The following is a 14537-nucleotide window of genomic DNA, read 5'->3' on the forward strand; positions in this document are numbered from 1 at the left end:
GAAAGCCATGTCTCCTTCTACACCACTAACCTGCAAGAATTAGTGGAATTCGCAAGGGATCACCAAACATGGGACTAGAAAAAATGTAACCTGGTTGGTCCTGATGGCTTCCAACAATAAAACATTATAGTCAAAACCATAAATGCTATGTTTGGAAAGGAGTCAATAAGGCCTACGGTAAATGGTACACCATCCCCAATGTAAAGCATGGTGGTGGATCTTTTATGTTTTGGGGCTGTATGATCTCCAGTGGAAGTTATTAAAAATTGATGGCAAGATGAATGCAGCATTTTATATCAGAAAATACTGGCAGACAATTTGCATATATATATATATATATATATATATATATATATATATATATATATATATATATATATATATATATATATAAATTGGCACTGTACAAAAACCTACCCTGGTGAGTAATATAATGTTGGTAGCCATCCACACCCACAGAGCATTTTCCATGCACTGGATGTTAACCTTGCATGCTGGATGTACTAGTGGGTCTAATAAGTTTTACGGCAGTTTATTCGCTTTGTTCTTCTGTTTTTATTTTCTGTCAATTTGTCAATTAACCTTTTCATGGTTTTGAGGTGCATTCTTAGATATAGGACATCAACGTATTGACATTCCAGCTAGCAAATTTCTGATATTTAAAAAAAAATACAATAAAGTCTAAAAGTCCACTGTAATTTTTTTTTTAAAGAAAATGAACTGAAGTTTTTAAACTTTTTTTATTCTAAAACATCAAAAAGAAGTATCTTAATCCAGTTTTATTCAATGTGATATTTTTAGTAGGGCTTTCTTAAGTACATTACCAAAGAGAATACAAATGTGATTATTATATGTGTCTCTCTGTTTATAGATAATGATGAGTGTGAGAGTGGGGACATGTGTCCAGGCGGTGTGTGTGTGAATACACTTGGTTCATATTACTGCACGTGTGAGCCACCTCTAGTGCTGGATGACACACAACGCTCCTGTGTCAACAATTCAGGCCTCACTGTTGGTAAGTCCCATTCCCATTGATATTCATTTATATTTTTACATTCAATTATTATGTATTTTACTGTAAATCTATACTATACATCACCATATGACCAAAACAAAGAAAAGCTAAAAACAATATCTACCAATCCAATCAAATCTATGTTCCCTGTGACTAATTTCGTTGATTTCTATTCCAGTTAATTTGAATACTGTATCTGTCAGAATTTGTCAGAGGTTGTCAAAGTGTTAAGTTTGGAAATGGTGGAATGCTTAAAGGTTTAGGTTTAAACATTACATTTAGGTTTGTTTTTAGGTTTACATTTAGGTTTGTTTTTTGTTAGCAAAGTATGAGAATATTGTAAGCATGAGCACATTTAGTAATACTACCTAAAGTTATGTGTAATGTATAAAACTGAATTTTAAAAAAGTTGGCGAGTATTACCGGTTTGAGATTAGGAAAAGTCAGGAATATTTTAGGTTATGTTTAGGAAGTATTGCAAGTGTAACATATTAACATATACTTAAAGTAATTAGGGGGAAATTAGTTTATTATTTACTCTGTCCAGGACAATTTTGTGAATTTTGCAGGCAAAAATATTTCAAGGTTTTTTTTTGTTTGTTTGTTTGTTTGTTTTCAAAATTTGTGATGCACTTTGTGCAGAATTTTCTGCTTTTTTTTTGTGGGAAAACTAGTTGCAAGCCAGTGAACTACTAGCAAGGCCCTGAATGAAGTTCAGGTTGCTCAGTTGTAAGTCACTCTGGATATGGGTGTCTGCTAAATGCCGTAAATGTAAATGTGTGTGTGTGAAACAATTTTTTTCTGTGTGATGCAAATAACAATGCAAAAATAACAACAGATATTTAGTAAAAAGGTCTTTTGTGGCAATTGCAATTACTATTTGGCTTCTTGCTAAAGGGAATTTAGAGACTGTGATCAGCTCTAGATAGAGCTAGGAATTTTATTATATGCTCACTCATCTTCAGTAACCACTTTATCCAGATCAAAGTCATCATCAATCTTTGGAATACTTTGGGCTAGCTGGGAACACACCCTGAGAGCTCCTGAGAACACCAGGGCTTCATACGTACACATATTCACAAATAGGTCCAACCTTCAGGCAGGTTTTTAGGAGGTGAAGCCAAAGGTGCTTGTTCAGTCCCCTGTCATCATTTAGAGACTGGACTACTACAACTCGCCTCTGGCAGGTCTGCATCTCTGCACCATTAAACCCCTGCATCTAATTCACAACACATGACTTGTTTTCAACCTTACCCTGTTCTCCCACACTACCCAATTGCTGTGCTCCCTCCTCCTACTTCCTGTAGCTGCTTGCATCAGATTTAAACCATTAATGCTCAGCTACAAAGCAGAAAAACAGACCAGCACCAATCTCCTTAGTTATTGGCCATCATCAAACAACATCTAAAGACCTAACTCTTTGAAATTAAATTTTTATGATCATTTTTAAATGCTTTATGATTAATATAATTTTTTGTTATGTTAACCTTCCACTAGGGTTTTTAGACTTTTAGAATTTTTTATTATAAAAAAGTTTACTAATAAAACTTTTTGTACTGCTGTATTAATGCTGTCTGTTCTCATTCTCTCTCTTTCTCTCTAGATGAGAATCTGTCATTCTGTTGGCAGCATGTAACAGCTGATCTGGTGTGTCAGAGGCTCTTGCGAGGAATTCAAGTGACATTTACAGAGTGTTGCTGTTTATATGGAGAAGCATGGGGGCTTCAGTGTGCTCTGTGTCCACGCAGAGATGAGGGTAAGCACACAAGATCTTTTGCATAAATTCTCATTGTATCTGATCCTAAGAATCAAATCTGTGTGTGTGTGTGTGTGTGTGTGTGTGTGTGTGTGTGTGTGTGTGTGTGTGTGTGTGTGTGTGTGTGTGTGTGTGTGTGTGTGTGTGTGTATGTGTGTGTGTGAGTGTGTGATGGCTATTCAGATGTGTTCTGTTTATTTTTCCAGAGGAATATGAATCAATGTGCACCAGTTTTGGTCCTCCTCCAAATTCGCCTCGGTATGCAGAGCGTTTTGCCCCACTCCCAGGGGGAGGAGGGGGATATGGAACACCATACGGTGAGGTCATTTACCAAGAGCTACCTCGTACATCTGATTACGATTACTACAGTGTAGGGACAGGACGCAGACCTGGATTGAGGACACGCCCGGCTGACTCATATACCCCTTTCGTGCCTCCTGGTCTCGGGTAGGCAAGCAGTGACATTAACTACTGCTACTACTACTACTACTACTACTAATAATAATAATAATAATAATAATAATAATAATAATAATAATAATAATAATAACAATAAGAAGATAAATTTATAATAATAATTTCTTAATTAATAAATGAAAGTATAAAATAACAACAAAATATTGTTGGTCTAGCTCCAGGCGTTACTATGAGGAGGAAGATTATGACTCAGCTGCTGCACCGCCATTTGCACCAGATCCTCGTAACGAGCGCTTCTATGGCTCACGATTTAGTACTGGCCTCCTCACTGAAGGTGATGAAGATGAGGAGTCATGGAGAGACACTGCCCCTCTCCCACCCTTCACTGATAGAAGACCAGGAAGTGAAAGACCACAGCGAGTCTATGAAAGTGCGTACACATACAGATTTCATATCAGTTTTTCATTTAATAGTTTTAGGTTAAATTTGCTTCAAGGTTTATCAATGTTTTGTTTAAGTAATATTAAATTTACTTAGTGAGTCTTTATGAAAAGAAAAAAAATGACTGTAAAAATTTTTTTATTTGCTTCAGGTTCAATTCAGAGTCTCTGAATTCCAGCCCAATCATATTTACAGTTATCTGAAGTTAGCTCCTTCCCCTGCCCCATTTGCAGTCATCCATAGAATCGTCTATATACAGTATGCACATATAGCCAACCATGCATGAGTAAATTAGACTCTGTCTTGCTAGTATTTATAAGCAGCAGCCATATTGTTTTTATGAGTAACCCTCTCTTCAGTAGTTTGCAAAAGGCCTAGCTTGGAAAATAGGTTTTGCATATGCTAAAGCTCAGTGGAATAGAGAATTTGGAGAATAGTACTTCAAGAAATATTGGTCAAAACATAAAACATCACATCTCTTCCCTGGGCTCATGGGTGTGCTTCCTATGGTTTGGCCTACACTATTAAATTATTAGCAAAATTAAGACGTGTGTGTGTGTGTGTGTGTGTGTGTGTGTGTGTGTGTGTGTGTGTGTGTGTGTGTGTGTGTGTGTGTGTGTGTGTGTGTGTGTGTGTGTGTGTTTTCAGGGCGCTACGAGTCATTCGCTGGCTTGCCAGAGGATGAGTGTGGTATACTGCAGGGCTGTGAAAATGGCCGCTGTGTTCGTGTAGGTGAAGGATACACCTGTGACTGTTATGATGGATATCAGCTCGATATCTCCTCTATGACCTGTCTAGGTAACACTGTTCTTATTTCTAAATGTGGGATGTGTAAATAATGTTAATTCAGTATTCTACATCTACAGTTTAAGCATAATAGTGTTTAGTAACATTATTAAACATTTCCAAACACAAAAGTAGCAAAATAAATAAATAAATAAATAAATAAATAAATAAATAAATAAATAAATAAATAAGAAAAATAAAAAATATCCAAAAATAAAAATAGGGAAGCAATATTTTTTTAAAGTATTTTTTTTTTTTTTGTTATTAATATATTTATTTTATCGTTTAAATAAAATATTAAATTGCATTTAAATGCAACAAAATACTGGTCTTATGACTTTTGAAAACATTCTGAATTTTAGTGTGTGTGTATTTGTTTTCTGTGTTGCACTGCAGATGTGGATGAGTGTGAGGATCCAACCTTTCCAGAGTGTAGAAATGCACAGTGTGTAAACACAGAAGGTTCATATAGGTGTGTGTGTCTGAGGGGATTCATCGCATCACGCAGACCAAACTACTGCATACCTGCTTAAGCAACACACACACACACACACACACACACACACACAAACACACACACAAATAGCAAATGTTAGTTATTAACTATATCCTATTTTATTGGATTATTTTATAGACATTATAGGTTTTATCTGTTATGGCTGTAAATTGTTTTGTGTTTTTTTTTATATATTTTTATATAGAATTTTCTAGAGGTTACACAAATGCAATATACAAAACATTTACAGTAGGCACAAAATATTTTACTATGTTAAAGGTAGGCTATGTGATGTACATAGATGGTGAGTCAGTAAAACAAAATTCAGTAGAGTTGATCTGAATCTGCTTAGGAAAGCACATGTATTTGAATGTCTTAAGGTGTTATGTTTGATGAATGAATTTTACTGTCATTGAAATCTAAAGCTAATCGAAATCTTAATGTATGTGATTGTACGGTTGCGAATCGCCCATGTATAACGCACTGCACTGTAATTGTGGCCTTTTGTGGAATTCTACAATGAATAATTGTTTTTTCAAAGACGATTGTTCATTGTATTGCCTTATATTTTTGATATGGCTAATTCGGAGGTGTCGAAAATAAAATTCTCAATATTACACTTTGTGTTTCTTGTGTCATATTTCAGAATTTGATGAATTTCATGACTTATTAGAGTCAGTCCCACCAGAATTCCTATTCTCAGGCTTTTTTAATTTTTTTTTTTTTTATTACTATGAATTTTCATGCTTGATTGATAATAAATATGAATTTGTAATGCAACTAGCATCTTGTGGTTTTTTGCTTTTTATTTGCTTTTTTGTGGATTAAATCTAGAATTGACAAAACTACAAGCACATGACTCATCGAACTACTTTGATACTACTAGCACTGAAAAATGTAAAGCCTTTTCTGTAAAAGCTGTACTAAATTTCGCCAACGAATCGAAAACAGCTTTAGCTGATTGCACGTTGTGATCGTGTCACACATTCAATTCAATTTATTTCTATAATACTTTTTACAATGTACATTGTCTCAAAGCAGCTTTACAGAAAGATAGAAACACAGAATAACAATGGTAAAGTTTAACATTTATCCCTAATGTAAGGAAAAACTCCCGGAATATCAATTCCATGATATGAGGAAGAAAGCTTGAGGGGAACTTGACTCAAAAAGGAACCCATCCTCATCTGGGTGACACTGGATAGTAAATGGTAATAATGTCCTTTCTACAGCTGTTTATAGTCTTGTGCAACAAGATCTATCGTTATTTTCACAATTCAGCTGCATGATAATTACAGTTGGGGGCTTTTTCCCCACTTCCTTTCAATATCTGTTGTGATTGTAGCAAACTGCACTTTTGTTTGTTTACTTGTTTGTTTGTGTGTGACTTTTAACAGTCTTAAGTCTTATTGTAAACTATAGTAAGGTTTATAGATTATATAAATTATAGGGAAAAAAATTAGATAACTTCGAATCAGACATGAATGTATGCCACGTTAAAATACAATCACTGTTCACTCGCTGTCTTTACACAGGACCATGGTTGGATCAGTGAAGAAGTAATGCATATATGTATATTATATATTTTACACTCACTGGGCAATTTATTAGGAACACCTGTATGCCTAGACATGTATGCATGCACAATGCTAAAAAACATGCGGATTCATTGCAAGAGCAGTTAATATTCACATCAATCATCAGAATAAGGAAGGTCTCTGTGACCATGGCCTGAATGTGCAAAATGAAAGGGTTCCTAATAAAATGCTCGGGGAAAGTAGAAGGTATTGTAAACAAAATGATCAAGCATTTATTAGATATATACACCAAGTTGGCATATAATAGACAATAAGCAACATCAACTTGTTTTATTCTCATAGACGCTGTGTAAGTAAACTGCTAACCTGCTTATCAGGCTCCCTAACCCTAATACTCTGTGTGTTTATGTGAATACAGCCCTTAAGCCTTTTAAAGGCCAATCCACCTACATCACTCACCCACACTCAAGCTCATTAAATCACTCAGAGTTGATCCTAGCAGATCCCAGTGTGCAGCGGAATATTAGCTTTCCGACCAAAACCAAACACGTTATAAAAATGGCTTAAAAAGAGATATAGTATTTTAAATTTTAAATTAATTTATATACAAAAAATTTTTTCTTATTTTTCTTCTTCTTCTTCTTCTTCTTCTTCTTCTTCTTCTTCTTCTTCTTATTATTATTATTATTATTATTATTATTATTATTATTATTATTATAAATAGATTTTTTTCTCTTCTGTTTCTATACTTCTGTAAAGCTGCTTTGAGACAAGGTGAATGGTTAAAAGTGCTATACATATAAACTGAATTCAACTGAATGAAAAAGTTTTTAGTGATTTACATTTTATTGTATTTCTGATTGAATTCCACTGTCTGAACACATAAGTTATGAACATTTTGCAAAATTTGCAGTTTATTATTATTATTATTATTATTATTATTATTATTATTATTATTATTATTATTATTATTATTATTATTATTATTATTATTATATAATTTCTGGTGCCCAGTTCATATAGAGAGGTTAAGCTAAGAAATAAAACCAGAGACCAAGTCTAGATATTATATTCTTTGATTCAAATTTGTTTTTGGGTGGCTGATTAACCACGAATGAGTAAAGGAAACAAATAAAATGCTTAGGATTGGCTTGGTGCTTTTACAATCAATTTCTTGTGACCCTGGTGCATTTCCACTCACTCAGCTAAAAGTGACTGCTGATTTGTTCAGTATTTCAAACACGCTTACACATCACAGGGATATCACAGAGCTACAAATTGAAGAAGGGGCCGTTTTGAATCTCGTCATTTGTTGGAATCTTCATGAGCTTGAAAGCAGAATTGTGCATTAGAAGGTATCTTGATTCAAATTACAAATGACTAAGATTCAGAAAAAAGGTCATTAATTCACAGGAATAAGATAATTAGCTTTTTTAGCTGTAGCTTTAAAATTATATTGTTCCCACAAATTTAATTATCTACTTTGCATACTTCAACCAAAACTTGGTCAATAACCTGGGCTTTATTTTTTTGTCACCTATGGCCTCTCATCAAATGTGTGTAGAGACATTTAGAAGAAAATGAAGGCAGCAAGAGGAAGAGATCCGTCCTTCTTTTAGTGAGTCATGTGAGTGTACATGGCTTGTACAGTTAGCTTGTTTTTATTAGTAAAGCTAATATAAAACCAACCAATTTTCACAATGATTAGTACATTATTTAATTTGTGTCAATTCCATTTAGTCATAGAAGCGTTTATATTTTGGCTGGACATTGCACATGTGTAGTACTTGTTACTTGCTAGTCTGAAAATATTCACAGTTACATTAAACTTGTAGCTCTCATAAAAATCCTCACAGTCAGAATCCATAATTGGTAAACTCTTTGTAAAGTAGTCTTTTACACTCTTCCTGTATATGTTTTTTTTTTTTTGAAGGGGGGGGTGTATTTTCCATTATTTATTTATTTTTTTATTTATTTTTTTAAATATATATATATATTTTTCCCCAAAATAAACAGGCTGAATTGTACATTTATTTTTTCTATTTTCTCTCTTATTCAAATGTCTTAAATTATTCAATCCAATTCATATTTTGTTCTTTCTGTTTATATCTGATTTTTGGTTGACAGTGGAACATTAAGTATTAAATGTTGCTTGTATGGATTATTATTGACCTTGTACATGTGCCACAAACCACAAAATAATTTGTTGAGAGATTCCAAACAAGTAGTATTTTACACAACAGTCTTGTGTTTGCAGTTTGACTGCAAACCTGGTGTTTGTGTTTTTGGTTCCTTTGATCATTATAACTGACACCATCAAATATAGAACAGGAGGCTAAATGTGTCAAACAGAAACACTAAACCTGAAGTGCCAGAATGTAACCAATTCATTTAAACGCTGAAATTGTCGTTCCCACATTTCTGGGTTTGTTAATGTGGAAAATTATATACTGTAGTAGCAACATTAAACATCTGGTTAGACTGACAACAATAAGAACTTTAGTTTGTGTAATTAATTACTGTTTTATGTTACAACCCAAGGCCTATTTTTGAAAACGACACGCACAAAATGAGATTCTTGCTTAAAAGCGACACCCACAAAAGGAGTACATATCAAAAACTGCGAGGTGTATTTGAATAATTCTGGTACTTTCAGAGTTATTGTCAGAAGTTCAGAGTAGGAGAAGATGGAACACAGCGAAAAAGAAATAAAAAATTAATTGTTGGTTAATAAAATAAAAGGGGTTTTTGCTTCTGGTTCTGTTAGTTTTGGTCACATGGTGCTCATCCTTATACCGTTGGAATCTGAGAATCTGGTTGTGTTTGTAACGTCTAATGAAAGTGAAAGTGATGTGATATACGGCTAAGTATGGTGACCATAATCAGAATTTGTTCTCTGTTCCAAAGTGCACACACACAGCAGTGAACACACACACACACCGTGAACACACAGCCATTTATGCTGCAGCACCCGAGGAGCAGTTGGGGGGGTTCGTGCCTTGCTCAAGGGCACCTCAGTCGTGGCCGGCCCGAGACTCGAACCCACAACCTTAGGGTTAGGAGTCAGACTCTCTAACCATTAGGCCATGATCGCTTGTGCATGCACAATGTTTATATATTTTTTCTGTCTGTTCGTTTAACTGCTTGGCGATGGAATTGTCTAGTTTAAGTGGAAATGGTCTTTGTAGTCTTATAGTGGAGTTTCTTCCCGTACTTCTGCTTTGCTGCATGTGTAGATACATTCAGGCTTTGTATGCTTAAGAAAGGATTTATTATTTCAGTTGATAAAATACTTTGATATATAAGTCAAGAATTCAGTTAATCAAACATCAGAATAAGGGAGAATGTGATTTCAATTATTTTGATCATGGTTGAAGGTGTCAAATGAATTGTTTTAGTATATCTGAAACTGATAATCTGAGATTTTCTCAGGTTTTTACTTAAGTAAGTATGGTAAGTAAGATAAGTATGGTATACCTTTTAAATCTGGTCTTCCTTGTCCCAACTCAGGGAGATTTTTCCAGCCACAATCATGTCTGGGATACATTTAAAATGTATAATTAATATCCTGAATTGTACATTTTTCTAAATCTGTTTGTGAGCAATTTCCAGTGTTAAACGAATTTGTGACATTGTGTTTCACAAACAGCAGGATCTAGAATTTAGAAAACAAGCAAAAAGTTGGAGATTTACACTATATCATGTGTAGAAATAGCTATGGGTTTACACCAACATGTCCTGTTTTTATAGTCAATTGCACAAACTTGTTTTGTGACCCAGTCTGTGCATATTTAAAGTATTACAATGTATTATTATTCACTGTTCTTATAGTAGTGCTATTCCCAATAAGGCAATGCTTTAAATTGCCTCCTTCTAAACAAAATAGATAAATGCTATCATAGCGCTAGTATATATTGAGACCATATTATATTAAAACACAGAAGACCAGGCACAGAATGTAAAGACAATGAATGCAACACTTGAGACACACAAAAGCACAAAAGACTTTCATTTTAGTGCAAAGATCCTGACTCGCTTTTGAAAACATCATCATCTTTAATTGGTAGTTGAAGACGTGGTGTGATCCTGAAACTGTCCCACAATTCCATCCTAATGAAAGGCGGTCTTACTTTAGATTTACTTTACACTCTTATTTTATATTTTCTTGATTTTAGACCAAAATTGTGATAGATAAAAATAGATAATTGACTAAGCAAGTGTGGAAATGAAACAAAGTGAAAGAAAGGAGAAATGTTGCTAACTAAGAGAGAGTAATGTTAAATAAATTGTATTATAAAGAATAATTGTATTTATTTTATTTATGAAACCTCTTCAGCCTTATAAAGACTTTATTTCGGGAATCCCATACTTTACATTCCGGCCGATGTCAATTAAATATCCGCTCAGATCTAAAAGTAGTGTTTGCGTTGCCCCAGGCTTTGGTCAGAATAAATGATTGGGAGAGAAGACAAATGATGTGGATCACCAACATCCAGCCAATCAATACAGGAAGGCATTCAGGCTTTCTAGCATCAGTGGGGGGGGGCTTGAGTGTGTTTTAGGGTCATGGCTTGAAGTCTGAAGGGAGGGGTTGTATTTGTCTGAAGTTTTAATTAAAGTACTAAATGGCCCTAGAGTGAAACCTAAATGAGATTTGAAAGGCAAAATAATAATAATAATAATAATAATAATAATAATAATAATAATAATAATAATAATAATAATAATAATAATAATAATGCACATATACATCATTATGTATAAAAAGAAGAGATTAAAAAGGCAGGAATATAAAAGACCTAAGATTAAAAGGGAAAGAGGGACCATCAAAAATAAGACTAACAGAGTAGAGTAGCAGAGGCTCTGATGTTGATTGCCAATGACTTCCAACCTAGGAGTAGCAGGAGTTCATTGTGTGACAATTTTTTCACCATTTCTCTTTTATGGCACTAGGCAGACACCCTTATCCAGAGAGACACAATACCGGAAAACATACACAATGAAGTGAACAAGGAATCACAGAAATAACTCTAGTATTAAGATATGACACATGCAGCTATGTTCATTACACCTAAAATCACTACTATTTCACCAAATATCCAACATTTATTTATTCATTATGTACGCACTTAATCGTTTCCCATGCTTTATAAATATCATGTCTAAATGAGTGCCAGTCTGCTGCTGATAAAGTGCTTTCTCACAGATTAAATCCTGAGACAAGCAAAGACAGGTGTGTGCCAGTGGCCTAGATAATCCTCTCACCTGAGAGAGAGAGAGAGAGAGAGAGAGAGAGAGAGAGAGAGAGAGAGAGAGAGAGAGAGAGAGAGAGAGAGAGAGAGAGAGAGAGAGAGAGAGAGAGAGAGATTGGCCCTTCAGTGGGTCAGAAATGAATCTGTTTTGTAACACTCCAAAACGGGGTCAGTGTTACTCAGCTGTATGCATGCGTGTTTGTGTATGAGTGTGTAATTTTTTGTCTGTCTGTATACATGCACTTGGTTACATGTAGCCAATAACAAACTGATGCTGATCTTACATGATTAATGAATCATTAGTCAGACTGAGGAATTAGCTCATGAAAATAAAATACTCTAAACTGAATAGAATTAATGTAAAGACCTTTAATTTGGGGACAGGGTTAACATTGGTTCTTTAATAGCAGGATTAAGGTTAAGGTTTGTATACATATATACCTGATCCTTCTGTACCTTATATAGAAATGGAAAGTGCAGCCCATTTTGCTATGCCAAAATATGAACATATATATTTCAATATTGCTGATGTCCTTTGGTTGCTCCCTGTCCCTTCCTGATGCAACCTTTTCATTTTATCCAGACCTCTACCCAACACCAAGAGTTAACACCTTAGTGACTTTTGAGCAGGTCAGTGAAAATGATTTGGTTAAAGAGAATACCATAGTGTAAGTAGAGTGAGAATGGAGGGGTGTGTGTGTGTGTGTGTGTGTGTGTGTGTGTGTGTGTGTGTGTGTGTGTGTGTGTGTGTGTGTGTGTGTGTGTGTGTGTGTGTGTGTGTGTGTGTGTGTGTCAGTGTGTCAGTATGTTCATTCCAGTGATTATCTGTGATGCAGCAGATTTGCTGAGGTGACACTTTGGCATGCACAGAGTGTGATGAGCCAGATGAAGCATGCTAATATCTAATCTGCTCAGTTGCATAATCATCAGTAATAAAACCTACAAGCTAAATATAAATATATGAGTTATTTTAGAAGAAAATAGATTGTCTAGATTTCCTATATATATATATATATATAAACAAAAAACAAAACTTTAAAGTTGTGGAACATTGTCAGAGGAGAGGTAAGGTTTTTTTTTCCAGGATAACCTTGTACTGTACATGGCTTGATACCATGACTTGATTTCTGCCCCCAGATTATCACCAATCCTTCATCAAATTTCATAGTGGGTGGAAGACACAGCCTCTCCATGTCTCTGTCTAAATATTAGACAATTATGTGTTAAACAAAGTTGAAAGTTGGACTCATCAGAGAAGATGACAGTACTCCAGTCCATTATAGTCCTCAAAACTCTTGGCTGTCCCCTGGATCTTTTTTGGTTCTCATTGGTTCTCTCACTATGACTCCAGCTGCTGTTTGATTTTCACTTGATGTCATCCTATAGTTATTGCATGACATGTGAATGATTTGGTGGTCATCTTGGCCAGTGGAGAGTTGTTTTCTTACTCGGTCAGTCTGTAAATTTCTTGTCCAAGTGTTGACTTGCCCTGAAAATTCCCCAGATTTCAATCCGATCAATCATCTCAAGGATGGGAACAAATCAAATCAAATCCATGGAGACCCCTTCTCACACCTTTTCAAATGTCTGATTTTTTTTTTGGTGGCACAATGGGGACCTCAACAATATTAGACATGTTTTGGTATGATCCGTATATACACCAGCTTTGGTTTAAAACATTTAAAGACTGATGTGTTGGAACATAAAGAGCTGGAATTGGTAATAAAGTGTATCCTAGTTTGCTCATAGTTGTGTATAAGCTGAAAGTTTCCTCTGCGCTGTGTTGTAAATGTAAGCAGCAGTAAGAGCGGGATGGAGGAAGTGCCATAATGTTGCTGGTTGATTGGTGATCAGACTGGTTCCTTCTTAGTATCTAAAACAAAAGGTGATGGAAATGTATCTATTTACACACAACATGAGTCCCTCATTTAACTAAAACTGTAATAATTCTGTCACTACACACACATTAGAAATATCTAATGTGAGATGTGACTAATTGTATCAGGGCATCTAAAATTTATTCTACACACAGAGGAGCTTAAAAGACACTGCAAGTTAATGTGCAAAACTATGCATAACTGCATAAAGATAAAGTAATAGACAAATTAAATGTACAGTCTGTCCTTAGCCCATACATAGTCAGTCAGTAAAGACAGGATTTTGCTTTTTTAGACTAACAAATCAGCTATCAGGCTAAAGTAGCTAGCAAGCGTTAAATGCATATTGCTTCCAGTTTAGCATCCTACAATCTGCATGCTTACATCATCAGATATTCACTTTAAATATTATCTCAGTAAGATGACTTGTACCAAAAAAATTATAACATCTTTAAATTTCTGAAAAAGTAAAAATAGAAATATATTCTAATTTAAAACATGGTACAATCTCAGAAAGTTCAGAAATCAGTAATCTACAAGAAACTAAATTGTTCTTTCAGATGGCTTGTATCTCCACACATCCTCCTGTCAATCAATAAGTCAGTCAGTCGTAAACATACACATTTGTCAGTTGTACAAATACACAGTTACAAAAGTTTTTACTTTTTTCACTATGTAAAATGAAATAATTCTATAATTGACAATGAGATGGAAAATTCTCAAATGTCTACATACTATAGGTGTTAACCTAAAACTAACCCTAGCTGATTTAACAATTTTTATACCAAGTTAATCAAATAATGGATTAAGATTTTATGATGAACTGAATAATTTCCAGTTATTTCTTGTTGATTAAAATGTGACAGAATATTCTTATCTGTGTGTGTGTGTGTGTGTGTGTGTGTGTGTGTGTGTGTGTGTGTGTGTGTGTGTATTTCAGGTGTGTTGATATGTCAGGC

At 34.6% G+C, this 14537-nt stretch overlaps 1 protein-coding gene across 5 annotated transcripts in view; it reads left to right on the forward strand.

The window, feature by feature from the left end:
- LOC113638814 (latent-transforming growth factor beta-binding protein 4-like) overlaps positions 1 to 5528 on the forward strand; it is a 56617-nt gene extending 51089 nt beyond the window's left edge. For all 5 annotated transcript variants that reach the window (XM_047822432.1, XM_027140272.2, XM_047822431.1 and 2 more), the window contains 6 exons: positions 872 to 1015; positions 2619 to 2771; positions 2978 to 3218; positions 3404 to 3618; positions 4278 to 4427; positions 4812 to 5528. In XM_047822432.1, coding sequence (XP_047678388.1) covers positions 872 to 1015; positions 2619 to 2771; positions 2978 to 3218; positions 3404 to 3618; positions 4278 to 4427; positions 4812 to 4948 — 1040 coding nt within the window. In that variant the 3' untranslated portion in view covers positions 4949 to 5528. The remainder of the gene's footprint in view (positions 1 to 871; positions 1016 to 2618; positions 2772 to 2977; positions 3219 to 3403; positions 3619 to 4277; positions 4428 to 4811) is intronic.
- The last annotated feature ends 9009 nt before the right edge of the window (positions 5529 to 14537 follow it).

The sequence above is a fragment of the Tachysurus fulvidraco genome, chromosome 13 (assembly GCF_022655615.1).
Source record: "Tachysurus fulvidraco isolate hzauxx_2018 chromosome 13, HZAU_PFXX_2.0, whole genome shotgun sequence".
Taxonomy (NCBI): domain Eukaryota; kingdom Metazoa; phylum Chordata; class Actinopteri; order Siluriformes; family Bagridae; genus Tachysurus; species Tachysurus fulvidraco.